The 25,979-nt window shown below is 42.3% G+C and overlaps 3 protein-coding genes and 1 long non-coding RNA gene across 8 annotated transcripts in view; 2 read left to right on the top strand and 2 right to left on the bottom strand.

Annotated features, from left to right (window-relative positions):
- slc17a9b (solute carrier family 17 member 9b) overlaps window positions 1-2,815 on the bottom strand; it is a 6,307-nt gene extending 3,492 nt beyond the window's left edge. Inside the window, exons 1-6 of one of the 2 annotated variants that reach the window (XM_029156269.3) lie at window positions 2,114-2,815; window positions 1,433-1,630; window positions 1,033-1,172; window positions 702-801; window positions 353-483; window positions 134-230 (exon numbers count right to left, since the gene is read on the bottom strand). In XM_029156269.3, coding sequence (XP_029012102.1) covers window positions 134-230; window positions 353-483; window positions 702-801; window positions 1,033-1,172; window positions 1,433-1,630; window positions 2,114-2,247 — 800 coding nt within the window. In that variant the 5' untranslated portion in view covers window positions 2,248-2,815. The remainder of the gene's footprint in view (window positions 1-133; window positions 231-352; window positions 484-701; window positions 802-1,032; window positions 1,173-1,432; window positions 1,631-2,113) is intronic. The other variant, XM_029156268.3, reaches the window with a different exon arrangement.
- Window positions 1,547-3,673, top strand: LOC129604316 (uncharacterized). Its single transcript, XR_008695118.1, has 2 exons — window positions 1,547-1,684; window positions 1,848-3,673. It is a non-coding gene; the product is annotated as an uncharacterized LOC129604316 (long non-coding RNA).
- On the bottom strand, window positions 3,311-6,236 carry LOC114858749 (glucose-induced degradation protein 8-B homolog). 3 transcript variants are annotated; one of them, XM_029156271.3, is made up of 5 exons: window positions 6,216-6,236; window positions 5,070-5,199; window positions 4,787-4,983; window positions 4,465-4,662; window positions 3,311-4,358 (listed from the first exon to the last, which is right to left on the bottom strand). In XM_029156271.3, the coding sequence occupies exons 2-5, from the start codon at window positions 5,185-5,187 to the stop codon at window positions 4,185-4,187; spliced, it is 687 nt and encodes a 228-aa protein (XP_029012104.1). In that variant the 5' UTR covers window positions 5,188-5,199; window positions 6,216-6,236; the 3' UTR covers window positions 3,311-4,184. The 3 variants fall into 3 exon arrangements, with proteins under 3 accessions (XP_029012104.1, XP_029012103.1, XP_029012105.1); XM_029156270.3 differs by lacking the exon at window positions 6,216-6,236 and adding an exon at window positions 5,540-5,684; XM_029156272.3 differs by lacking the exon at window positions 6,216-6,236 and adding an exon at window positions 5,559-5,578.
- On the top strand, window positions 6,155-25,979 carry dnah12 (dynein, axonemal, heavy chain 12). Of its 2 annotated transcripts, none has more exons than XM_029156263.3 (74): window positions 6,155-6,300; window positions 6,430-6,654; window positions 6,761-6,848; window positions 6,941-6,967; window positions 7,049-7,238; window positions 7,310-7,379; window positions 7,481-7,639; window positions 7,739-7,934; window positions 8,148-8,336; window positions 8,421-8,574; window positions 8,683-8,774; window positions 8,860-9,038; window positions 9,130-9,265; window positions 9,341-9,466; window positions 9,549-9,683; window positions 9,788-9,981; window positions 10,054-10,297; window positions 10,391-10,576; window positions 10,665-10,865; window positions 10,994-11,188; window positions 11,286-11,407; window positions 11,485-11,620; window positions 11,704-11,850; window positions 11,957-12,076; window positions 12,248-12,404; window positions 12,510-12,682; window positions 12,781-12,933; window positions 13,031-13,270; window positions 13,421-13,666; window positions 13,749-13,868; window positions 13,963-14,072; window positions 14,205-14,385; window positions 14,512-14,652; window positions 14,769-14,852; window positions 15,004-15,192; window positions 15,300-15,419; window positions 15,556-15,744; window positions 15,843-15,994; window positions 16,089-16,227; window positions 16,333-16,499; window positions 16,589-16,844; window positions 16,935-17,231; window positions 17,317-17,495; window positions 17,594-17,786; window positions 17,882-18,043; window positions 18,125-18,319; window positions 18,551-18,684; window positions 18,765-18,927; window positions 19,008-19,088; window positions 19,169-19,345; window positions 19,435-19,566; window positions 19,647-19,736; window positions 19,814-19,954; window positions 20,056-20,297; window positions 20,375-20,522; window positions 20,624-20,769; window positions 20,879-21,093; window positions 21,171-21,363; window positions 21,456-21,648; window positions 21,736-21,908; window positions 22,111-22,251; window positions 22,394-22,552; window positions 22,638-22,933; window positions 23,002-23,255; window positions 23,383-23,523; window positions 23,616-23,753; window positions 23,840-24,073; window positions 24,155-24,343; window positions 24,469-24,572; window positions 24,656-24,860; window positions 24,993-25,130; window positions 25,236-25,327; window positions 25,402-25,469; window positions 25,596-25,978. In XM_029156263.3, the coding sequence occupies exons 2-74, from the start codon at window positions 6,446-6,448 to the stop codon at window positions 25,784-25,786; spliced, it is 11,916 nt and encodes a 3,971-aa protein (XP_029012096.1). In that variant the 5' UTR covers window positions 6,155-6,300; window positions 6,430-6,445; the 3' UTR covers window positions 25,787-25,978. The 2 variants fall into 2 exon arrangements, with proteins under 2 accessions (XP_029012096.1, XP_029012097.1); XM_029156264.3 differs by having other exon boundaries at window positions 6,174-6,307; window positions 25,596-25,979.

Raw genomic sequence — 25,979 nt, 5'->3', positions numbered from 1 at the left:
AAGACTTTTATGACTCGGGTCCTGTAGGAGGAAAAACTAATTGAAAGGAACAGGAGAAACCAGCTCGTCTGCACGTGGGCCGAAGCAGCGAGACAAAGGTCACACACGCACACGCACTCGCTCTCCGTCTCACCAGACTGCAGGTTGTTTGAAGAGCCGTAACCAGTGTCTCCTGGACAGTTTGGACTGGGGCCCACTACTTCCCAGTGACTCCAGCGTGATGATGGGCCCTGTAAACATATGAACGCAGGCGCATGAGCAAGCAAAAGGTCGCGACCCCGGTTTTATAAGCAGCTACTGTATTAGAGCGCATGCAGACGCATCCTGTGGGTGCAGCTACAGCCGCCCTTGCCTTCTCCTTTGAGCAGATACTTCCACATGCAGTAGGCCCACAGCACTGACAGGAGGCCGGACACGTAGAACACACTCTCCCAGCCATACAGGTCCAGCATGAGGGAGCCGGCCCCCCCGATCACCAGAGTGCTGGAATCAAAAACAAGTCACCATGAACCAAAGCAACATCATTCAGACCTTACAACACAGTAAAGTGGAGGATTAGACACAAGCACCGCGTGAGCTGATTGCAGAATAACAAGAGACACAATGAATCCCTCCCACTGTTCACAACAGCGGTTTTCTAGCAGAAAATACACACGCCTCTTTCCCAACGTTCCCCTTTTATTGCACAACACTTGACTCACCCCAGGTAGGAGCCGCTACCCACGGTGCTCATGAGGAAGCCGCGCTCGCTCTCCACCACCTTCTGGGAGCAAAGACTGGCCAGAGAAGGGTAATGAACTCCTTGGATCATGACAGGAACACAAGCAGCCAACAGTTAGAACCACAGCACGCATAAAGGTCCATAAAAGCAGGAGTTGATGCCTCACGCCATAAAACACACAGATGAGGTCTGTTTGAGATGGTGAATACAGGAAAAAGAGGCCAACAAAAACAGGCAAAACTATGTACAAAGACTTGTTTCATCAACTGATCTACAGTAACCTGAAAATCAATTAAGGCCTTTCGTGTCACCTTGCAACAGGCCCATGAGGAATCGGGACAGTGTCATGGAGAAGATGGGCTGGGAGCAGAAGTGGGCCAGGACAGGGGTGAAGGCTGTCATCGACCCCCAGGCTGCTGCCGACAGCAGGAGGATCTTCTCGCCTCCCACCCTGCAGACACACAACACGGGCGGCCGCAATCAGCTTCAGCTGCCGAGCAGCCTCCATTCACTAAAAGCTGCGTGACCGACGCCACAGCAGAGAGAAAACATCCACGCGGGACCTGGTCCCGACTGAGCAAACACAGCTGAGCCGCTTGCGTCACTGCCAGTAATTGTCTCATGCAAATTACACTCGAAGGGCCGTCATTTAAACAGGCGCCAGCTTGAAACCTGCGTCACCGCCACCATGCAGACACACGCTTCACCCACCGGTCGCTGACGTAGCCTCCCAGCACTTGGGTGAAGCAGTAGCCCCAGAAGAAGCTGCCCAGCACCATGCCGGACTCCCTCTTACTCCAGCCGAACTTCTCCGCCATGCTGACGGCGCAGATGGGCATGGCCACGCGGGCGCAGTACAGGAGGCAGGTCCCCAGCAGCAGCACCGCCGTCCACGTCCGGGCCACCGGCCTGCAGGAGCAGGAGGTCAGCAGGCGGCAGGCGGGACAAAGTTTGCATTGAGAAGTAATTAGATAAGGCTTGTTTATATAGGGGGGGGGGGGGGCGTTCTAATCTATGACACTCACTTTGGTTTCATTTGAGGAAACCACATAAGAACATCGTGTGACTATAACATCGCAGTTTCATAAAACTTCATGCCTGTATAATTGTTTATTTTTCGTTGCAGAGGCACAACTCCCTCTTTGTGTCATCTGAAGAGCAACGCCCGACAGGACGCAGATGATACGTGTCATTTAACTGCAGCACGAGCCAGATGTTACGTTACTTCACGTACAGCCCAGATGTTAACTCACGCCGCACCTGGTCGTAGGAACGACTCGGAGTTGTAGAGAAGTATCGCTGTTAGTTGTGATCGGCGTTCGGAGCCTTGGAAACACAAGTAAACTCGAAAGCAACACTGTACCTGAAGTCTGGCAGTGGCTACAACGTTACCTTGACCAGTTGGTGCCGTGATCGGGCCACTTCTTATGACACCCAGCCGCTCCGGTCTTGTCATACGGGGGGTTTTCCTTGTGACAGACCAAATCTGGACCATGTTTTTTGCCATATTTTTGAGTAACTGCCATTCAACGCGAGGTAACAGCAGCCTCCTCCCCTCAAACGCTTCAGCGGGTTAGTTACTTGCCGAGGTCCTGCTTAATCTCTTTCCGGTGTTAAGAAAAAGAAATGAAGCAAACCGCCTCGCGAAGTATCTACGAAATCATTTCCCCCGGATTTTTCGGCATTTACATCCAGCTACCTGAAGGACTGGCTGAACAGGAACAGGGGCGAGCTGCTGTTTTCCTGATGCCCCGAGGAGGAGTGATCCACGTGTCAGTTTTTCTCCAGCCTCCTCCTCCTCCAGCGCGGTCGCAGTTCTGCTTCTGATCGGTAGGGTTAATCAGGAAGTGATCGAACGCAGGTCTCGACTAAACCGGCTTCTGCTGTCCATCCGTGCATTTCTTCCGCTGCTGCATCATCCGCGTCGGAGGCACCTCTGCGTTCGGCCTTTCCCACCGTGACGGTGCAGTCTGTGGGAAGCGCGGCCGAGCGCTTCTCCGTCCGGATGAAGCCGCGATGATGATGCTCGCACCGTGAAACTTGTGCGGCCAGAGATGCGCGTCGCCTGCACCGCTGTGCCCCGTCTGCTCCTGGCTCCTCGACTTATATAATACTACTGCATTCAGCAACGTATAGCAGCTCCCGTACTGCTCTTCCCTTCACTGGATCACTACAATGTAAAACAGTCATTGTATGTAAATGCGACCTTTGGATTCCCAACGCAGTTATTACAGGCCCATGGACCAAAATAATGCAGTTTAATTTCTGCGGTCATTTAACTTTGACACATACTTTCAAACTTTATTTTACTTTAACCAAAAGAGAACAAAGCCTGTTTTCCAGCAAAACATCCCAAATCATCAGTCATTGTTCTCTACAGTACTTGTACTCAAGTATTTTCTTACCATGCTATTGGTTTCTTCTAATCCACCATTTCAATAGTTAAGTTTATACCTCACAGACTGTTTTCATTAAATGCCGTGCTATTGTACACCCAGCCCCGTCTGAGTACATGTAGTTTCTTCCAGCAGCATTGTAAAAGTTCCTGAATATTACAAGAAGCCAAGTTTTACACTCCTTTATGACATGCCCAGTTTCAAAATTCACTTTTATTGCAAAATAATATACCAGCAAAAAGCACATCAAATATTGCAAAAAGAGCTACTCCATATTGTTATTCCACACAATAATCAATCTGTAAAAGGGTCTTTACATCTGTGTATTTATCCATTCACATCTTTAAACATCACATGTGATATTGTATAACAGTATGAAACTGAAGCCGTCTCTAAGCTTGCACAGTCTTTATACATAGCAAAGTTTACAGGATTCCGGGAATTTGTCTTGTCCAGCCAGTTCATGTAAAAGTTGATCTTTTCTTTGTTGTTCTTGCTGTCAGCATTTTTTGGAAATGTTTGAGAAATGATGAGTTAAAATACAAAGTTGAATTTGTCTTTAAAAGTCACAGTAGTTTGAAACAACCCAACTATCTTGCCTGCTCCCATTACGTATCGTACCAGCTAAAATACTAGCAGTAATCTGTATGATGAGTAAAAAGTATGACTTTATTTGAGGCAGTGCACACTGAGCCAGCCATTTTCCCTGAATATCAAACCCTTCCAAAGTGGTCACACATACACAAACAGTGACAGCCTAATTTAGGCTTTACTCACAACCTTTTATCATCAACTTTCCCTGCCAACAGACAGAAAAACTAGTGTAACTGGAATATACTGTATTATAAATAAACAAATATGTAAATTATAATACCCAGTAAAATAATATATGTATAATATTTTAGTGTGAACTTTGAACTGCTGACAATCCAGTATGCACATTCTACAATAATGTATCAAAATGCAACCCTTGCAAAAAAGAAAAGGTTGAACTCTATATGAGTCAGATAGACCTAAATACACAAAGGAAATGTGTCCATGCTGTGGTATTTTTTCACTCTTGGTCCTTACTTTGGGTCTTCAATGGTTCCCTTACTGAGGTCTGTCATTTTTGGATACTTCACTTTCTTTTGGTCAAGTTCATTTTGAGCCCACAGCAGCAGCTTAAGGAGCTTGGCCAGTTTAGGTGTTGACTCTCTGTTTTCATAGTCTAAGACACACTGATTCACCTCACTCCACACCTGAAAGACAACAATGCATACATCTTATTGCTTTCTATACTCCCACAAGCGTGAGTTGATCTTTTAAAATCTATAACTAAACACAGAAATGTATTTTTCTGCCCACCTTTTGCCTCTGCATCATATTAAGGAGATCTCCAAAAGGTGACTCCTCAGGGTTGTCGAATGCAAGCAAGGCCAGTGTCCTCTCCATCTCGGTCAGACATTCCCTGCTTTCCTCTCCCTGCTCTGCTAATTGAGATTGAGCAAATTCAAGGGCAGCTTCGGTTTCTCTCAAACGAATCAATTCGATCAGATGCTGTTGCTGCAAACACAAAAAGCCAACATTGCAACAAGAAAATTAAAGAAATATAATAAGACAGGTAGCACAAATTATATAGCCGCAAGTACAAAGTCTGGTCGCAAATTAGGGCCGTTCATTAGTTTACCTGTAAGTGAAAGTACAGGTACCGATTTGTATCCAAGAGTTCTGGGTGCAGGCTGTTGATAAGTGCGATGGCATCCTGTATCTGCCCTTTTAGAATCATCTCTCTGATCTTAATCCTTTCATCTAGGGAATCCAGATCCACACTTGGCTCTATTCCTGACTCCATCCTGAACTTCTCTGCAGCCTCCTTGAAGCCCTCTGTTGAACAGAAACCATCGTGAGACCCTGAACGCTTCACATGTACTAGAGTAGAAAAGGTAGCAGCACTGAACTCGGTACTTCACCTGTCACCAGGTAGTTCATGATAAGCCTGTTCATATCGGCTCTCTGAATGTGGACGTTGTTAAGTTTATCCATCCACTCTTCTCTCGTTATGTCCTCCGGCTTATCTGCATAACTCATTATGATTGTATCCTGAATGAAATAAAAAATGTTGTAGGTCAGCAGGACAACAGGCCACGGACACGAAGAATACTAAACACGCACAATTAAACAGCATAACTGATTTGTTAACTGTTTTTTTCGCGGTGAGAACAACATGGCACCGGAACTCCAGGTTACAACGATTGGGGCCTTCGACAAAAACACAACATTGAAGCCTGACTTTCCTGAATATCAACCAAAACAAAAACAACATTCCATTCTTCTCTATCTTTGTGCCATATATCAAATGTATACATTCGGAAGTATTACTCCATTGTACTGTGGTAATATATATCTAATATACGATACAAACAGAATTTATTCGCACTACCTGTAAGATTTGTCACTACCTTCCGACGCAGCTAGCTAGCTAGCGGAGAGCGAGCTTTCTTCTTCTTCCCTCTCCCCTTAACTATTTCCGGTACTGTAAAGCACACTCTATGTACGCAGTGCTGCCATCTCCAGGATAATAAAAAGCATTGCGTAATTTGTTCCTTTTTGGTGCGTGTCTCAATTCAGATATTTTGGTATCTTAATAAAATCACACGATTTAACATAAAATGCCTTTTGGTGTTGCATCAATGTAAATAGTACAACAGCTACAACAGAAAGGGTCTATACAGCTAGAACGGCGTAATAGAAAAATATTGTTACATTAAGTTTTTTTAAATGCTTGTAAATTTTTAATTCACGTTCATTGTGATATGAAAAAAATAATTAATATAAAATGTTACCCTCGTAAAAAAGTAGCTTCCGCTCAACTTGCTGCATATTTTAAATGAAAAGTTTGCGTAAAGTTTACTACTTACATTATCATTGAATGCGTGTATAGCGCTTTTCTATTTATTTTATTTTGTGCCTTACTATGTCAGAAAATACATTTTTAGTATGTCAGAAAATACATTTCTTGAAGATGTGAGCAGGCGTAAACATGTTAAGCCCCGCCTCCCACGTTTAGTTACCGTGTTTGCTGATTCTATGGTAACGCTATGGTAATGTTAACTTACCTTAGACAAGTCCTCTGATCACTATGGTATGACAGTAACAGTTAACTTTAGAACTAAGACGAGATATTAAAGGTGTTGAATTCAGGTAAGAGGTAAAACAAAATTTCGCCTCTTTCTTCTTTTACACCCAAACACATTTCGCATTAATTATCTAGTGTCCGAGCGGATGCTAGCTTTGTTTTCATTTGTGCCTCTTCTTCTTCTTCTTCTGCAGAGGTTTGTTGCTGAAGATGGCTTCCTCTCCTGACGTCTTCAACACCAGAAGTCTAAAAGCAATGTCCAAGTTTCCAGTGTTGCCTCCGATTGCAGGCTCGCAGCAGCGGGAAGAGGCCGAACAGACAGCGGCAGCTAAGGCGATAGTCGATAAGATGAGGGTTCAGAAGAAGCTGCTGCGACACAGGAGGAGTAAAGTACAACAAGAGCAGCTACATAAGATATTGTATGCTTTTTAAGCTCTGTTATGGAAACCAATGCTTTAATGACACACACCATATAACATTATCTCACTATCTGTAGCTAATCACACGTATTAACATTTTTTGAAGGGTGTCTAGAGCGATGGAGGCCCACAGACAGAGTCATGAGCGAGACACAGAGCGCAACCACTCACCAGAGCCACAGTTTCCATCAACAGTATGACAGTTACTAGTAGTAGGCAATCTGCTATACTGTACATCCATGTTAAAAATGTATCACAAGCTTAATAGGAATATTTCACTTTTCAGATGTTTAGTGAGGACTTGAAACGTAAGGTAGGTTTGTTTTAATGGTATTTTTCAAGACACTGGACTGTGTGACAAACCCTTGTTGTTTAGCTGTGGTCCCTTTTGCAGATGAACTACAGGTTCCTTAAACAGCGCGTGGAGAGTCGCCCATTTGCTCCAATTCAGCAGCAGTGGCTGGACTCTGTTGTTTCCCGAGTACCACCTAAGCTGAAAGAGAGCCCTGCCACAAACTGTCTTCTACAGGAGCTGTGCACAGAAATCCGCAATGACTTTCATCGCGTCATTGTCAAACACACAGGTATTTTCTGTTATATAAAGATGTCTTTTGGCAAGTGAAAGTATGACTTAAGTTTCATTTTTTGCCCTTAGTTGACACAGTGCTAAGGAATCCAGAAATGGAAGCACAAAACTCAGAAAGCCAGAAAGCTGCTCAACCAAAGTGAGAGTCTAATAGTACTAGTGATTTATTTACAACAAAAATAAAGAGTAGCTCATCTTTGTATATTTAATATTATAAAGCACACTTCTAATCTGTTGCAGAATGTTTGACTTCTCCCGACCCTGGCATGATAGTTTCATCAGAAGCTGCAAGATGTTAAAAGCAAATTTGCATATTCTTCATCCAGTGATGCAAACTGTCTTAGATATTAGCCACATGACATTTTCTCCACTGGTCCTGGTTGATCTTACTAGATGCAGGTAAAGAAAATAAATACTACATAACTGCAAATAGCTAAAATGCACATAATTATTCTCTAATCTGTTTTTTTCAATTGATTTTGCCTTCTGGTGGGTCAGGGCTTCAGGACCTGTGGACTGCAGAAGTCTACAGCACACAGCTGCGTTGGAGTGTAAAAGGACAGAAGATCGTATCATGAATACCTGGTTTCCAAAAGTCATCCACTTACTAACTAATAAAGAAACACAAAAAGGAATTAAAGAGGGGTCATTGGACTCTTTCTACAACTGTGCATCCACTCTTATTTCCAATCAGGTGAATAATGTCTAATTTTGACATAAAATTTAAATGATTTGACTCAGAATAACTTATTGTTGACAGTACTGATGTACAGTACTGATAATGTGATTCAGAACTGAAAGAGTTTGCTCTGTTTAGTAAAAAGCAGGATAAACACATATACATATAATTATGCTTTTTGTATTTGTGCATTTTTGATTACATATTTTTCCTTTCATCAATTCATAGCTGAAATCTCTTCTGCACACAAGTGTGGAGAAGTTTGTCGATCTCTTCGATTCAAGCAATGACCACCACTTGCCTCTTTTTCGAATGGCTCTCACATTCGATGATGAAAAGATAGAAATTTACCCCACATTACAAGACTTGGAGGCTTCTGTGCTGGAGATTTTTAATGCCATCACAAATACATTACAGGTAGGTTGCATGCATTAGCAACTCACACTTCAGTTCATGTTTAAATGGATTTTGAGGTCTAACATCTGTGCCACTGATACACAGAAAGTCCAGACGGTCCAGTCATGGTTGACACAAGCCACACCTTCATATGTGGATGCCAAGGTTGCAGATCACATCCTTGCTTGGGCTCAGGACACTATAAAGAACGCTGTATCAAAGAATCTGGAGGAACCTGAAAAGTATTTTCAGCGATATGGTGATGTTCTTTTATCTCAGCATTTTAAGATAAGATAAGATAATCATTTAATCGTTTCAATCATTATCTGCTAATCATAAAATGTCAACACTTACATTTAATTTGAAGTTGATACCTATGACTGGCTAGTCAATGGCACAGCACAGGCACGAGTGGAGATGTTCATAGAAGGGGAGCACTCTTTTGATGAATATACTAAGGTCAGTCAGTTTAACGTGAAGCTAAATATGTGGGTTTTTTTTACTTAATTTTCACAAAAATGCAATTTGGATTTGTTATTTAAAGCAAGTGGAGGAGTTCCGCGCTCTGTCAAAGGAAATTACGGGCTTTCCGTCAAAAGCCCATTTCGCTATGGTCCATCTGGATTGTGAGGAGCTCAAACAAGGGCTGGCCAACAAAGCCAGAACCTATGCTGAAAGCCTTCTGAAGAAACTGGCCATCAGCCACCGGGAGGATAATCTGCTGTATGTCACTGCATACTTAATGCTCTATGTAATCAGCGCTCACATTTTATTGTGAAGTACAGTAATTAAATATGTTTTGTGTCTGTTGAAGGATCTGCTCTGAATTTGAAAACATCAGAGAGAAAACTCAGAAGGTTCCACAGACCATAGAGGACATGGCCAAGATGACTGATTACATACATGTGACAAAGACAAAGGGTGTTGCAGAACTTAATGAAAAAATAAGGGTAAATATCCTGTTGATTCTGCCCAGGCAGAGTACACTGAATGACCTTCATTTGAATTACCACTCTACTCGACAGGAAGCTTACTGCAGACTGATCTACCTCCTGGATGTCCACATTATTGACCCAGAGGATTTGGAGCTGAATTCAGCTGTCTTTTTATGGCCTGTCGATGTCCTCCATGTTTTTGAATTCACTGATGAGGTAATCTCTTTCATCCAGCAGAACAGTACTGTACAGTTTTATGATTGACTTTTAGAGATGATGCAGATGTGTCATTATCTAGGTTATGCATATAGCCAAGCAGCGTGGAGAGCAGGAGCTGCTTGCAAGAAGAGAAAAATTAATGGTACAGCTGGAGAAGTTGGGATGCAGGATAAGGGAATTCCCATATTGCTCTGAACTTGAAATGATGCAGCAGGTACAGTTTAGGTTTTCAGAACTACATTAATTACTAATAAACTAATTGATGGGCTCTATTGTTGTAGTTATACTACTGTCAACAATCTGTGTCATTCTTTGCAGTATGTTACAGATGTTAGAACAGTTCAGAAACTTCTCCAGGAGGCTGAGGAAGAAATCAGTGTCATTAACAAAGCTGAGGCATTCTTCAATTCAGACCTAACAAGTTATCCTGAAGTTGAAGTAATTAAAGACACTATTGAACCGTATCAGAAGCTGTTTGGACTTGTACTCCACTGGCAGCGTACAGAAAACAGGTCTAACATCTCTAGATAAGCTTGCTGCATTTTAATAACAAAACATCCCTGATAACTTTTTGTCGTCTTTAGATGGATGGATGGATCCTTCCAAGACCTAGATGGCGAGAGCATGGAGGTGAAATTGGACGAGTTCTATAGAGAGATCTTTAAGATGCAAAAGTCATTTCAACAGAAACAGAACAAGGCTGAGCAGGAGATGGAGAAGATTGCTGGGAAGACTCGGCAACGTCCTGGTGAGGACGATCAAAAGAAGCAGGAGAGCTCCACTATAGCTTTGTGCTCCATGGTCATACAGCAGATCAAAGAGTTTAAGGTATTGTATGTAACAGGTTTTTGGCTTATTAAGTCAGGTTACATATGTAGTCTCGTGGGCTGATGCTAAACCATAATGCACTTGTGCCACCAGGAACTTATCCCTCTAGTGTCAATCCTGTGTAATTCAGGAATCAGAGCCCGTCATTGGGAGGAGATGTCTAGAGTGGCCGGCTTTAGCCTCACTCCAGACTCTGGTACTACACTACGTAAACTGCTCAAACAAAACCTGACTCCTTACCTGGAAGAGTTTGAATCCATCAGCTCTGTAGCTAGTAAAGTGAGAACCTTTTACATGTTTGAACACCATATAATTAATATGACAAATTTTATAATACTAAATGTGTTCCCACCGTGTTTCTATACAGGAATCTTCGCTGGAGAAGGCTATGCAAACTATGGTGCAAATGTGGGATCAAATTACTTTCCAACACCAACCCTACAGGGAGACTGGAGTATCCATCCTGATGGCTTTAGATGAAATTCAGACAATGCTAGATGACCAGATTGTGAAGACCCAGACTATGAGAGGGTCACCATTTATAAAACCCTTGGAAAGAGAGATCAAGGTTTGCTTTAAGTTTGAGTTTTGTTTGTTTAATTTGTTTAATAATAAATATGTTTTTGTAAGTGGTTTACTGTAGCAAGCAGTGATACACAACTCTGTACCACCTCATAGTTTGTTATTTGTTTTTAGCAATGGGAGGAGCGTCTTCTTCTCATCCAGGAAACGATAGATGAATGGTTGAAGGTGCAGTCTCAATGGCTTTACCTGGAGCCCATCTTCTCCTCTCAGGACATCATGCAACAGATTCCAGAAGAGGGACGACTTTTCCAAAGTGTTGATAAAACCTGGAAAGAGGTCATGAGGCACTGTATCAAGGATCCTAAGGTAGTTTTTCAAGTATCACCTTTTCTGTATATATATATATTTTTTTTAATTTTTATTTTTATTTTTTTCATATAAAAAAAATCTTATTTGTAAACAGATTCTACCTGCAACTTCATTGCCTGGTCTGCTGGAGAAATTGCAAAATTGCAACAACCTACTAGATAGTATCATGAAAGGACTGAATGCATATCTGGAGAAGAAGCGTCTCTTTTTTCCACGGTAAACAAATCTTTTTTTTTTGTGTGTTTTCTAATTATTTGTTAAAGAGGTTGCTCAATTCTAATTTATTATTTCAGATTCTTCTTTTTGTCCAATGATGAAATGCTGGAGATTCTATCTGAGACCAAAGACCCTCTGAAAGTGCAGCCTCATCTAAAAAAATGCTTTGAGGGTATTTCTAAACTAGACTTTCGGCCTAATCTGGATATTCAGGCAAGACGGTTACACGCATTGTTATTGTAATATGTCACCATGTTTGCTGACCTTTTCTCTAAGTTTATACTGTTCTTTCTTAGGCCATGTATAGCAGTGAAGGAGAGTGTGTTCAGCTAATCCAACATATCTCCACGTCTGAAGCCAAAGGAGCTGTAGAGAAGTGGCTGGTGCAGGTGGAGGATGTGATGATTCGCAGTGTCAGAGATGTAGTAGCCCGATCCAGAGTGGTGAGTTCATTCTTACCCCCAATATGCAGTTTTGCTCTAGTTTTGTTTTCATTTTAATGTTTGTCTTTATGATTTGGTCTTGATGAATGTGGTGTAATATTGACAGGCCTATGCAGAGACTGCTCGAAACCAGTGGGTCAAGGAGTGGCCAGGGCAGGTTGTGCTTTGCACCTCCCAACTGTTCTGGACCTCAGAGGTTCATGAAGCCATCAGAGCAGGGGCTGACGTAGGTGTTTATGCTGTTTTACAGTAGGTCAATTTCTATGGTTTTAGATTTTTTTTCTAGTCTAATAATGTTTCTGTGAGTGGTTTTACAGTACCTATTGACAGAACGAACAGTCGAACATTTCTTTAAATCATTATGACATATTAACATCTAAGAACTGTACCTTTTAAGGGTTTGAAAAACTACTATGAGCAGCTCCAGAGTCAGTTAAATGACATTGTAGAGCTGGTCAGAGGCAAGCTGCCCAAACAAACACGAATCACATTAGGGGCGCTGGTCACCATCGATGTCCATGCCAGAGACGTGGTCATGGAGCTTATCGAGAAAGGTACATTATGGCTCAAAACACAAAATTGTTGAAATATACTGGATGTTTTTTTTTTATAGATACACTCACATAAAATAAAAATGTGCATCTGTCTGTTTTTAACAGGTGTCTCACGTGAAACAGACTTTCACTGGTTAGCACAACTACGTTATTACTGGAGCAATGACAACGTCCGTGTTCGCATAATCAACTGTGATGTAAAATATGCCTACGAGTACCTGGGGAACTCTCCACGCCTGGTCATCACTCCACTGACTGACCGATGCTACCGTACCCTGGTAAAATCTCTATACTGTAGCCTAACAAACCATGGATAACTGTCACTTTTCAACACACCTTCGATTATCATTGTCTGTTTTTCTTCTTCTCTGTTAAGATTGGAGCTTTCGCCCTGAACTTGGGTGGTGCACCTGAGGGTCCCGCTGGAACAGGAAAAACCGAAACCACCAAAGACCTAGCCAAAGCTCTAGCTGTGCAGTGTGTGGTCTTCAACTGTTCTGATGGGCTGGATTACTTAGCTATGGGCAAAGTAAGAGCAGCTGGACATTGTTGATTCACAATTCTGATGATGTACCTGTTAATGCAAACAACATTTTTTTAACATGTATTTTGGCATCATCCTCTAGTTTTTCAAGGGTCTAGCCTCCTCGGGTGCATGGGCATGCTTTGATGAGTTCAACCGTATTGAGCTGGAGGTGTTGTCGGTAGTTGCTCAGCAAGTACTGTGCATACAGAGGGCCATCCAGCAAAAGCTGGAGTTCTTTGACTTTGAAGGAACTATGCTCAAACTCAATCCCAACTGCTTTGTTTCTATCACAATGAACCCTGGCTATGCAGGACGCTCAGAACTCCCAGACAACCTCAAGGTGTTTATTTAGTCAATAATTTCATTACACGTGTTCATTTGCTATTGATTTTTTAAAATATTTTACCTCAAATATGAAATAATCAGCCACATCAAATAATACACATGTTAATGTCTAACATTAGTGGGTTTATGTCTTTTAACTTTGCAGGTGCTGTTCCGAACAGTGGCCATGATGGTCCCCAACTACGCCCTGATAGCAGAGATCTCTCTGTATTCATATGGCTTCTTCAATGCCAAACCGCTGTCTGTGAAGATAGTGATGACCTACAGACTCTGTTCTGAGCAGCTCTCTTCCCAGTTCCATTATGATTATGGCATGAGAGCTGTTAAAGCTGTGCTAGTTGCTGCAGGCAACCTCAAGCTCAGGTTCCCTGATGAGAATGAGGACATACTGGTAAATGAATGTGTTTACTTTGCCTATACTAAATGTTGTAATTGATTATCTTCTGAACCTTGTTTTTCTATATTCTAATCAGCTCCTGAGGTCAATAAAGGATGTTAACGAGCCAAAATTTCTCTCCCATGATATTCCGCTATTCAATGGCATTACCAGTGATTTATTCCCAGGCATCTCCCTCCCTGAGGCTGACTACCAGGTCAAATCTGTTAATGTTATTACTTATTGTTGAATCAAATCTGTGTATTTTGTATAGTTTATATAACTTTATTTTACTTGATGTGCTCTGGCAGCTGTTTCTGGAGGCTGCTGTCGAGTGCTGCAAAAGTCATAATGTACAGTCATCAGTTGTGTTCATACAGAAGATGATTCAGACGTATGAGATGATGATAGTCAGACATGGGTATGTAGTGCAGATTTTAAATTTCACATGGTGCGATATATTTCCAAGTCCCGTGCAGCAATCTGCATGGCTAGACCATGGGTTGGTGGGACAGTTCAAAAAATGATATATCATGATGGCTTTCTTTTTTAGGTTCATGCTGGTTGGAGAGCCTTATTCAGGAAAGACCAAAGTGCTACACGTTCTAGCTGATACGCTGACTCTCATGAATGAGAGAGGGTTCGGTGAGGAGAAAGTCACCTTCAGGACATTGAACCCAAAGGCTATCACTATGGGGCAGTTATTTGGACAGTTTGACCCAGTTTCCCATGAGGTGAGCCTGTGCTTATCTCATGATCCTCTTGTATTCATGTTGTATCAAACACGTGAGGTGGATATTATAAAGTTGATCTAAGTTTGGACTGAGGTGTAGTCCTTTGTTTCTTTTCCTCACCATTAGTGGACAGATGGAATTGTGGCCAACACATTTCGTGAGTTTGCATCGACTGACACCCCAGATCGTAAATGGGTTGTGTTTGATGGACCCGTAGATACACTGTGGATTGAGAGCATGAACACTGTGCTGGATGACAACAAAAAGGCAAATAATACACTGTAAAATGTGTGATATTGTGGCATTTTGTATGTTTTTGTTGTTGTTTCTGCTGCATTTTATAATATAAGAAATATCTCTATTGTTTTATCTTTTTTCCGCAGTTGTGCCTGATGAGTGGTGAGATTATTCAAATGTCCAATCAAATGAGTCTGATTTTTGAAGCGATGGATCTCTCACAGGCTTCTGTAAGTTAGATCTTTGTGACAAATGTGTTTAGTCTAATGATACTATGCTTTTTTCTTTTTCTGATGATACTGTGTTGAATTCAGATGGATAGAGTTGTTGAAGATTCACCGATATGTTTGATAGGATTTGATTAATATTCTCCTTATGTAGCCTGCCACTGTCAGTCGTTGTGGTATGATCTACATGGAATCATCTCAGTTGGGATGGGAGCCCTTAGTGAACTCCTGGATGAACACAATTCCTGAGCCTCTACAGAGCCCAGACAGTCATTCCCTCCTGCTGGAGCTCTTCCACTGGCTGCTGCCACCTGCCCTCAAGATGCTTCGTAAACACTGCAGAGTAACCAAAGGCTCTATAATGACCTAGACACAAATAAAATAATAATCTGTAAAAACATTGGATTTTAAATGTATTGATTCACTGTTGTCTTGTGATTTTTCCTACAGGAAGTTGTTTCCACTAGCAACAGTAACACTGTGATGTCTTTGTGTCGACTGTTTGAGATGCTGCTCACTGAACCAATAAAGACGGATGCCGGGGATAAAAATAGTCGCACCTGGATCATGGTAAAGAATTGGTACATTCTGTGATGTTGGAAAACAATATACTGCCTTCTATCCCAAACCCATGCAGCACATGGCACAGTACCCTGAAACATTTGCATCTCTGTGATTCTATTTCTCTGTTTCTTTGTGTTCATAGGCAGCCTTTGCATTCTCTCTGGTGTGGTCTGTGGGCGGTAGTTGTGATGCAAACAGCAGAGAGAGGTTTAGTGAGTTCTTCAGGGCGACTGTGGCAGGAAAGAACGAAGAGCATCCAGTCCCTGTCACTGTAGGGAAATGGGAGTGTCCAATGGACGAGAAAGGCCTAGCGTACGACTATTTTTATGAGGTATTATCTTATAACTGTTATATCACTTTGTTACACTACACTACGTTAAATGCTTCACGTGTTTAAAACTGGATTTCAAAATATGATTTCTTACAAAGTTTAAAGGAAAAGGCCAGTGGGTTCACTGGAACGATGCCATTAAGAATGTCAACCTAGGAAACAAAAACACCAAAGTGCAAGAGATCATTGTTCCCACCATAGACACGGTTCGCTACACCTACCTCATGGACCTCTGCATCACCTTTGGAGTGTAACTATTCTCACAACACATAGTGGGGTTGATTAACACACATGTTACTGTTTTCTTATTGTTACTCACTACCTAACTTTTTTTCTTTGCTTAGACCTCTTCTGTTTGTTGGTCCTACTGGCACTGGAAAGTCAGTATATGTAAAGGAGAAACTGATGAACAATCTTGACAAAGATGGCTATTTACCTTTCTTCATCAATTTTTCAGCCCGAACTAGTGCAAACCAAACCCAGGTCAGCATTTAGGAGCCATGGTTAAAAGACCATACTGGCAGTTCCCATGATTAGCTAGAACCAAAGAGTATATATTTTTTGAATAATCTTTGTTGAATGTTCCAGAACATCATCATGTCCAGGTTGGATAAGAGGAGGAAGGGAGTGTTTGGACCTCCAATGGGAAAGAAGTGTGTGATCTTTGTAGACGATATGAACATGCCTGCACTAGAACAGTTTGGGGCACAGCCCCCTGTGGAGCTTCTGCGGCAATTCATTGATCATGGAAACTGGTATGTAGCATCCTTTTATTATGTTGTATATATACTGTAGGTAAGAGAATAAGCAATTAATGAGCTCTTTGGATTGTGTGTTTGTGCAGGTATGATCTAAAGGATACCTCCAGGATTACGCTAGTCGACCTCCAGCTCATCGCAGCCATGGGGCCCCCTGGTGGTGGAAGGAATGCTGTGACTGCTCGCTTCCTGCGCCACTTCAACATTTTCAGCATTAACACATTTAGTGATGACACCATGGTTCGCATTTTTTCTAATGTGGTGGCCTTTTATTTCAAAAACTATGAATTCCCACCTGAATATTTTACTCTTGGTAAACAAATAGTGACCGCTACAATGGAGGTGAGTCCTCCTAAGTCATTTCAAAAGATGTTTAGCTAATCTAGATAAAATGCTTTTATATTCATATCTTGTCCAATCACATTCCTAAAGGTATATAAGAAAGCCATGGAGCACCTGCTTCCAACTCCAGCCAAGTCTCACTATACTTTTAACCTACGGGACTTCTCACGTGTTATCCAAGGCTGCCTGCTGCTGAAGAAGGAATCTCTGGAGAACAAGCACACTATGACTCGATTGTTTGTGCATGAGGTCTTTCGGGTCTACTATGACCGCCTGGTTGATGACAAAGATCGGGCATGGCTCTACCAGCTGATGAAAAATATTGTAAAAGATCATTTTAAAGAATCATTTGACCAGATGTTTGATCACCTGAAACAAGGAAGCAAAGTAAGAGGACATTCACTTCTCTTTTCGATCTATGTTCAAAAAAGTTACGTATTTAGTTTGTTCTCTCAAACCTCATCCTTCTCAGTTAGTTGAGGAAGACATGCGGAATCTTCTGTTTGGTGACTACATGAAACCTGACCAGGAGGAGGACCAGCGCCTGTATGCCGAGGTGCCTTCTATGGAGAGCTTTGCTCAGGTTGTGGAGTCATGTCTTGACGAGTACAACCAGATGCACAAAAATGGCATGAACCTTGTGATCTTCCGGTAAACACTTTATTTACTGTGAGGTTTATATGTCTGATATAATATGTATTTGTATGGAACGTCAGCTGAGAGGAAACTATTTGTATTATGTACTGTAGCTACGTCCTGGAGCATCTGTCACGCATCAGTCGAGTGCTGAAGCAGCCAGGAGGCAATGCCTTGCTTGTGGGAGTGGGAGGCAGTGGACGCCAGTCTATCACCCGCCTGTCCACTTCCATGGCCCACATGAACATGTTCCAGCCTGAGATCTCAAAGAGCTATGGCATGAATGAGTGGAGAGATGACCTCAAGGTCTTTGTCCTGTCCAGATTTGTGTTTGTGATTAGTTTTTAATTTTTTTTATATATTCCCACAACACTGTTGCTTTTTCCCTTTCTATGCTACAGATGCTGTTGAAAAATGCTGGGGTGAAAGGCCAGAAAACAGTTTTTCTGCTAACTGATGCTCAGATCAAAGATGAGGCTTTTCTTGAAGATGTGGACAGTGTCCTGAACACAGGAGAGGTGCCCAATCTGTTTGGGATTGATGAGAAACAAGAGATAATGGAGGTACGCTATTGAGAAGCTCTTTAACCTGAAACCTTGTATCAATGAATAACTATTTACCTTAGTTGATTTCTCTTTCTCTAGGCAGTGCGTCCCATTGCCCAGGCTGGTAATAAGAATGTGGAGCTGAGCCCTTTGACTCTGTTTGCGTTTTTTGTGGCTCGCTGTAGAGAAAACCTCCACATTGTTGTGGCCTTCAGTCCTATTGGTGATGCTTTTCGAAATCGTCTGCGCCAGTTTCCATCTCTTATCAACTGCTGCACAATTGACTGGTTCCAGGTACTATACAGACCCTACTGTGCCTAGAGCAATAGTTTGTGTAAGCCATCAAACATTCGACACAGGAAGATTCTAAGTCTGTTCATGGACCACAGATGACCATAGACACAGTACAAATGCATGCATTAATAAATATTACTCTCTACAGGGTCACCAGCTTGCCTTCGCAGGCTCATGCCATTGTTTCTGCTGTTTCCGTTTTTTATGTACCTGTTGTCTTTGCCTTGTTAGCCATGGCCAGAGGAGGCTCTCGAGCGAGTAGCCAACACTTACCTGGGGTCACTGGAGATGAATGAAAATGAGAGACAGGAGGTCATTCCCATTTGCAAAACATTTCATACCTCTGCCCAGCAGCTCTCAAATAGGTGCAGCACATGGACATCTGTATCGTACCTATTCTGAAGCAATGCTGATAAATCCCTAATTACACAGTTTTCTCTTACAGATTTCTTTCTGAGCTTGGACGCCATAATTATGTGACACCCACTTCCTACTTGGAGCTAATAGCAGCTTTCCGTTTGCTGCTTACGGAGAAAAGAGATGCGGTTATGAGGGCTAAACACAGGTATACCAATGGCCTGGATAAACTTGCCTTTGCTGAATCACAGGTAAACACATCCTCATTTAGGTTTTTGCCATTCATGTCTGTTTCTTGCCATGAATTTAATTTACCTATGCATTGATGCAGGTGGGTGAGATGAAGAAGGAACTTGTAGACCTGCAGCCCAAACTGGAAAAGGCAAAAATAGAAAACAGCAAAATGATGAAGGTGAAGAACTTATCATTTTTATCCTGAACATTTAACGCATCGATTACATTCAGTACACGTAAATGCTGTTTGACTTTCAGGTAATTGAAGTAGAGTCTGTGGAGGTGGAAGCCAAAAGTAAAGTTGTGCGTGTTGATGAGGAGGCAGCAACTGTTAAAGCCAATGAGGCTCAGGCTCTGAAGGATGAGTGTGAAAGTGACTTGGCTGAGGCCATTCCTGCACTGGAGGCTGCTCTCTCTGCCTTGGACACTTTGAAGGTCAGCGTCCTCAGCCATGTCTAGAAACAAACACCTTTACAAATTTTACATGTACATAAGTTTAGCAGTTTGTTTTTTTTTTCTTTCAGCCCTCTGACGTCACGATTGTGAAGTCAATGAAAAATCCCCCTCCTACTGTGAAGTTGGTAATGGCAGCTTTGTGTGTGATGAAAGACGTGAAGCCTGATAAGATATCTGACCCTGCTGGCAGTGGAAAAAAGGTTGGACTGATAATAACAAGGAATCTTTTTGCATGGTTATTTGTATAGATAGCTTATTAAGTAGCAAGTTTTATGTTTAGATTTTAGACTACTGGAGTCCAAGCAAGAAGCTACTGGGTGATATGAACTTCCTACGAGATCTCAAAGAATATGACAAGGACAATATTCCTGTGAGTGAGAAAATCAACATCCTATTTAAATAAAGACTTGCATTCTGCTTCAACTAACCCCTATCTGGTCATTACAGGTCCCTGTGATGCAAAAAATACGGAGTGAGTACATGACAAATCCTGACTTTGACCCCAGCATAGTGGCAAAGGCCTCCTCTGCAGCAGAGGGCCTGTGCAAATGGATCAAAGCAATGGAGGTGTATGACAGGGTGGCAAAGGTGCAAATGTTTTTACCATAGAGACTTTTCCTCCTTACCTGCCTTGATATAAAATGTATACTTGCTAAAAACATACTTCAAACCATTTATTTGGGCTTTAGGTTGTTGCTCCTAAGAAGGCCAATCTTGACGAAGCCCAGAGGTCCCTAGCATCAACCATGGCCCTGCTGGATCAGAAGAGAGGTGAACTGAAAGAGGTGGAAGACCGTTTGGCAGCACTTCAGAAAACCTTTGAGGAGAAAACAGAAGAGAAAGCCCAGCTCGAGTTCCAGGTGGATTTATGTGCTAAGAAACTAGAGAGGGCTGAGAAACTCATCGGTGGTCTAGGTGGAGAGAAGACCAGGTGACAATGAAACACAAATGGGTCTATATATTCTGCAAACACAGTAGGTAACATGACTGCAATTATTGTGTCTGTAGGTGGTCAAAGGCAGCGGATGATCTGCAGAACACATATGACAACCTGACGGGGGATGTTCTTATTTCTGCTGGTGTCATTGCATACCTGGGTGCCTTCACTGCTGGCTTCAGACACGACTGCACCAAGTTATGGACCAAACTCTGTCAAGTAACTGTTGACCACTTCTACAGTACTTTACTTTGCTAATTATTTAGTCAAATGTTTAAACAGTAATACATAGTTTTCTACTTATTAACCATTATTTCTAGTCTAAGAACATTCCATCATCAGATGACTTCTCTGTCAGTAAGACCCTGGGAGATCCCATTAAGATTAGGTCTTGGAACATCGCCGGCCTTCCCACTGATTCCTTCTCTATTGACAATGGTGTCATAGTCAGCAATTCACGAAGATGGTGAGCTGGTTTAGCTAAAACCTTTTCTAATTGGCTGAAAGTACCTAATATTGAACCATTTGTCCAAATTTTTGTTATCATTTCACCCATAGTGTTTGTGTTTTTAAAGGCCATTAATGATTGACCCTCAGGGTCAGGCCAACAGGTGGGTGAAGAATTCAGAGAAAGACAACAACCTAAGTGTAATCAAGCTGACTGACTCAGACTACATGAGAACTTTGGAAAACTGTATTCAGTTTGGAACACCTCTGCTGCTGGAAAACGTGGGAGAGGAGCTGGACCCGTCACTTGAACCACTGTTACTTAAACAAACATTCAAACAAGGTGCTAGACATGACTTCTTAAATGCTACCTTCATGGTGAGCTTAAAATAGCTGTGCTAACATTTTTGTTTCATCCAGGTGGCATGGAATGCATCAGACTCGGCGAGAGTGTGACTGAATACTCACACGATTTCCGTTTCTATATCACGACTAAGTTGAGAAACCCCCACTATCTACCAGAACTGGCCACTAAGGTGTCCTTACTGAATTTCATGATCACCCCAGAGGGCTTGGAGGACCAGCTGCTTGGGATTGTGGTTGCCAAGGAGAGGTAGTTCTCTTAAAATAGTTTTTAACCTTGTTACCCCTCTGAAGTACTGATAAAGCTGGATAGAACAAGTTAATACTGCTTCTATTATACAGGCCTGAACTTGAAGAAGAGAGAAATGCACTAATCCTACAGTCGGCTGCCAATAAGAGGCAGCTAAAAGAAATTGAGGACAAGATCCTGGAGACACTGCAGTCCTCTGAGGGAAACATACTGGAGGATGAAAGTGCCATTCAGATCCTAGACTCCGCAAAGATCATGTCCAATGACATTACTGAGAAACAGCAGGTGTCGAGCACACACTAAACATGACGTCTGCGTGGTGAATATGGTGTGTGACATCTGGTATCATAACTTGGTTTACTTGTTTCTCAGATTGCGGAGAAGACAGAGATGAAAATAGCAGAATCTAGAGAGGGTTACAGGGCCATCGCCAAGCACTCCGCCATCCTGTTCTTTAGCATTGCTGATCTCACCAACATAGATCCGATGTACCAGTACTCTCTCAGCTGGTTTGTCAACCTCTACATTAAATCTATACAGGACAGGTGAGTGATGCACGTGAAGCATCTGCTTTTGTGTTGTAAATTCAGCTATAACCCTAATTATTCCTCATATTCAATCATCAGTGGTTCACAGAATTCTGGGATGTGGAAAACTATTCACTGTTCCGTCATTTGCATGATTGACTTTAATGCATTAATCTGTGATCATCTGGACTTTTTCTGCTCTTTGGCTTTTATTCACCAGTAACAAGTCACACATTCTGGAGAGGAGGCTTCAGTACCTGAAAAGTTACTTCACTGCTAATTTGTACCTCAATGTTTGCCGCTCTCTTTTTGAGAAAGACAAACTCCTCTTCTCCTTCCTCCTCTGCTGCAATCTACAGCTGTAAGTCTTGAAGCTTCCAGTTATTGTTTAAATTAATTAGATGTAATGAATTGGTAGCCTTTAACTATATTTTAACCAAACCATATCACAGTTACGTGTATATGTACTGTCTATACTGTTTTCTCTTGATGTTTCTATTCAGAGCAAAACAAGAGATTGAATACACCGACTTCATGTTTTTTCTGACTGGAGGAGTGGGCTTGCAGAACATCACTGCTAATCCTGACCCCAGCTGGCTACAGGACAGGAGCTGGGATGAGCTCTGTAGAGCCAGTGAGCTGCCGGGCTTACAAGGAATAAAGTAAAAAACACGCTAGCAATGATTCGCTTTTTTGTCCTGTTTCTCATTACGAATTACTTCTGACTGATGATTGTTGATTCCACAGAGAGGCTTTTATCAAGAACCCTGGAGACTTCAGGCCTATTTACGACAGCAAAGAGCCATGGAACACTTCTCTGCCCAGTCCGTGGTGTGAGAAACTCAATGAGCTGCAGAAAATGATCCTAGTTCGCTGTCTTAGGCCTGATAAGATAGTGCCCTCTGTGACTGAATATGTGACTAAAAAGCTGGGGAAGACATTTGTACAGCCCCCTCCCTTTGACCTGAGTAAGAGCTACTTGGACTCTAACGCCACCATTCCACTTGTGTTTGTGCTTTCTCCAGGAGCTGATCCCATGGCCAGTAAGTCATGATTCACATGATGTTACTTAAAAAAGTGTACAAAGTGAAATAATATTACTTCTTTGCAGGCTTACTAAAATTTGCCACTGACAAGAACATGGGCAATGGCAAGTTCCAGTCCATCTCTCTGGGCCAGGGCCAGGGCCCCATCGCTGCTAGAATGATATCTACAGCCATGCAGGATGGCACATGGGTGTGTTTGCAGAACTGTCACCTGGCTGTTTCCTGGATGCCCACTCTAGAGAAAATCTGTGAGGACTTTAGTCCAGCAACATGCCATCCAGACTTTCGTCTCTGGCTCACAAGCTACCCGTCATCCAAGGTGAACCACCATTGTATTATATTCATAGAGCGAAAACCTTGAAGCAGCAGTTTAGAGATTTCTCTAAACTGCTGCTTCTGACCGTAGCCCTTCTGACCGTAGCCCTAAGGAAATGCTTTACTTTCAGTTTCCCGTGACCATTCTGCAGAATGGGGTCAAAATGACAAATGAGCCTCCTACAGGACTCCGACTCAATCTGCTACAGTCTTACTTGTCAGATCCTATTTCTGACCCAGACTTTTTCCATAACTGTCCCAGTAAAGAGGTGGTAAGTTAGAAATCACTCAAAGGAAATTGCCATTAAATTGCACAGATCTCTTGCTGAAATAACATTTTCTGATGCTCATATTTCCCCACTAGATATGGGAGAGACTCCTGTATGGACTGTGCTTCTTTCATGCCCTTGTTCAGGAGCGGAAGAAGTTTGGTCCACTAGGCTGGAACATTCCCTATGGATTCAATGAGTCTGATCTCCGTATCAGCATCAGACAGCTACAGGTATTTATTCAGACATTCAGTGCATTCGTTTCGACCATTAAAATAAAATACCTTGCATTAATGGTTGAATGCCTTTCCCCCTATAGCTGTTTGTAAATGAATATGATGAGGTTCCTTTCGAGGCCATAACATATCTGACTGGCCAGTGTAACTATGGGGGGCGTGTCACAGATGACTGGGACAGGCGCCTTCTGCTGACGATCCTGACAGACTTCTACAACAAGGACGTCATTGAGAAAATCTACTACCCTTTCTCACCTAGTGGTGATTATTATGCTCCACCTAAATCTGCCTATGAGGAATACATTGAATTCATCAAGGTATCTATGCGTGAGACACACATCAATACAGTGTAGTGTAATAACCTCCAGCTGCAAAACAAAACATTCTGTGCGTTCTAGAAACTTCCGCTGAACCAGCACCCAGAGGTGTTTGGGATGCACGAGAACGTGGACATTTCTAAAGATCTACAGCAGACAAAGTTGTTGTTTGACTCACTGCTACTGACTCAGGGTGGTGGAGCTAAGGGAGGAGGCAGCTCTGGGAGCGACAACACTCTGTATGACATAGCGAATGACATCCTCACTAAGGTACAAATGACTCTTATCTTCACATTTTGTCAATAAAATGTTTGTAAAAGAAATGCCAAACATGAATTACTTCAACATCATTCTCATTAATAAATGGACTGTTTGTCTGTAACTACTTCTTCTAGCTTCCAGCTAATTTTGACACAGAATCAGCTCTGCTGAAGTTCCCAGTGCTGTACAAGGAGAGTATGAACACTGTGCTTGTTCAGGAGATGGAGCGCTACAACACGTATGAACACACAGCAAGTTTTACAAGGATGAAGCACCTGAATAACCTCATTTTTATATTCACTCTCGTTTTTGCTTTTCCAGGTTGTGCAGTACAATTCGCACGAGTCTCCAAAACCTGCTAAAGGCCATTAAGGGTTTGGTGGTGATGGATGCAGAGCTGGAAGCCGTTGCAGGCAGTCTGATCGTGGGCAGGGTTCCAGAGAAGTGGGCCAAGCGCTCCTACCCGAGCCTGAAGCCCCTGGGAAGTTACATTACTGACTTTCTCTCAAGGCTAAAGTTTTTGCAGGTAGGTTTACTTAAGGTTGTTTGCATGAGATGATGTTATATTTAATGCACAGCGTGGAAAGGCTTTAATGCGTCTAGAGGAACCTTTTTATTGTTTACTCTACTTTTCCACTTTCTCTTCATGTGCCTGTAGGACTGGTACAACACCTGTAAGCCCCATGTGTTCTGGCTGTCGGGCTTCTTCTTCACACAGGCCTTTCTAACAGGGGCTATGCAGAACTATGCCAGGAAATACTGCATTCCCATTGATCTTCTGGGCTTTGACTTTGAGGTAATAACTGCCCTTTGAAAGCAATTTGCCTCCACTCAACAGTCATTATATCTGTCATAGTTCTGAGGCGTCATGTGGTTTGACTTCTTGGTTTCTTCTTTTCAGGTTCTTGCCCTCGATGAGTCAGACACATCACCTGAGGATGGCGTTTATGTGATTGGACTGTTTTTGGATGGAGCACAGTGGGACAGAGAAAGGTAGATGTTCACACTTAGGTTGTATTTAAAATCATACAAACTTGATAAACTGCTGTTGGTTTTATTATTGTCAGTGGAGTTCTGGCTGAGCAGCATCCCAAGGTCCTATTTGACCACATGCCCATCATCTGGATAAAACCCAGTAAGTATTAGTGTATGTTTTCTGGTGTATTTTAAACTACATGTTGTAAACTTATTTTTTACCATTCAACCTGTCGCCCTCTGTCTCAAGATGTTCTTTGTATCTTTGTTTTCTCATCACACTAAGCTGAAAAGAAAAGCATCAGTCAGCCTCAGATGTATGTTTGCCCTCTTTACAAGACCAGTGAAAGGAAGGGCACCCTTTCTACCACAGGCCACTCCACCAACTTCGTCATTTCAGTGACGCTCCCCACGAGCCTGCAGCCTCAGCACTGGATCAAGCGTGGCGTGGCCATGCTCTGCCAGCTCGACGACTAAGACATTCTCCACACAATTTACATGAATAAAGTGTCCAATGATTCACGAAACAGAGGTTTTCCTTCTAACAGATTCAAAAGCTGCTGTAAACTAGACTAACTATCCTCTTAAATTACAAACAGCATTAATAAACCTGTGAAACCTATAATATTGTCAAAAATATCAATTCAAATAAAGTGCGTGTGAGATACAA

The sequence above is a fragment of the Betta splendens genome, chromosome 7, assembly GCF_900634795.4.
Source record: "Betta splendens chromosome 7, fBetSpl5.4, whole genome shotgun sequence".
Classification (NCBI taxonomy): Eukaryota; Metazoa; Chordata; class Actinopteri; order Anabantiformes; family Osphronemidae; genus Betta; species Betta splendens.
The sequence above is the reverse complement of the archived record's forward strand: the minus strand, read 5'-3'. Positions and strand labels throughout refer to the sequence as shown.

Excerpts from the sequence above, each read along its gene's own strand:
- LOC114858749 (XM_029156271.3), bottom strand. The coding sequence starts at position 5,187 with ATGAGTTATGCAGATAAGCCGGAGGACATAACGAGAGAAGAGTGGATG. Across the intron at positions 4,984-5,069 it reads CATGAACTACCTGGTGACAG|AGGGCTTCAAGGAGGCTGCA; the intron begins GTGAAGTACCGA and ends TCTGTTCAACAG. Across the intron at positions 4,359-4,464 it reads ATATGATGCAGAGGCAAAAG|GTGTGGAGTGAGGTGAATCA; the intron begins GTGGGCAGAAAA and ends GTTGTCTTTCAG.
- dnah12 (XM_029156264.3), top strand. The coding sequence starts at position 6,446 with ATGGCTTCCTCTCCTGACGTCTTCAACACCAGAAGTCTAAAAGCAATG. Across the intron at positions 6,968-7,048 it reads GTGAGGACTTGAAACGTAAG|ATGAACTACAGGTTCCTTAA; the intron begins GTAGGTTTGTTT and ends TCCCTTTTGCAG. Across the intron at positions 24,344-24,468 it reads CGAATGACATCCTCACTAAG|CTTCCAGCTAATTTTGACAC; the intron begins GTACAAATGACT and ends TACTTCTTCTAG.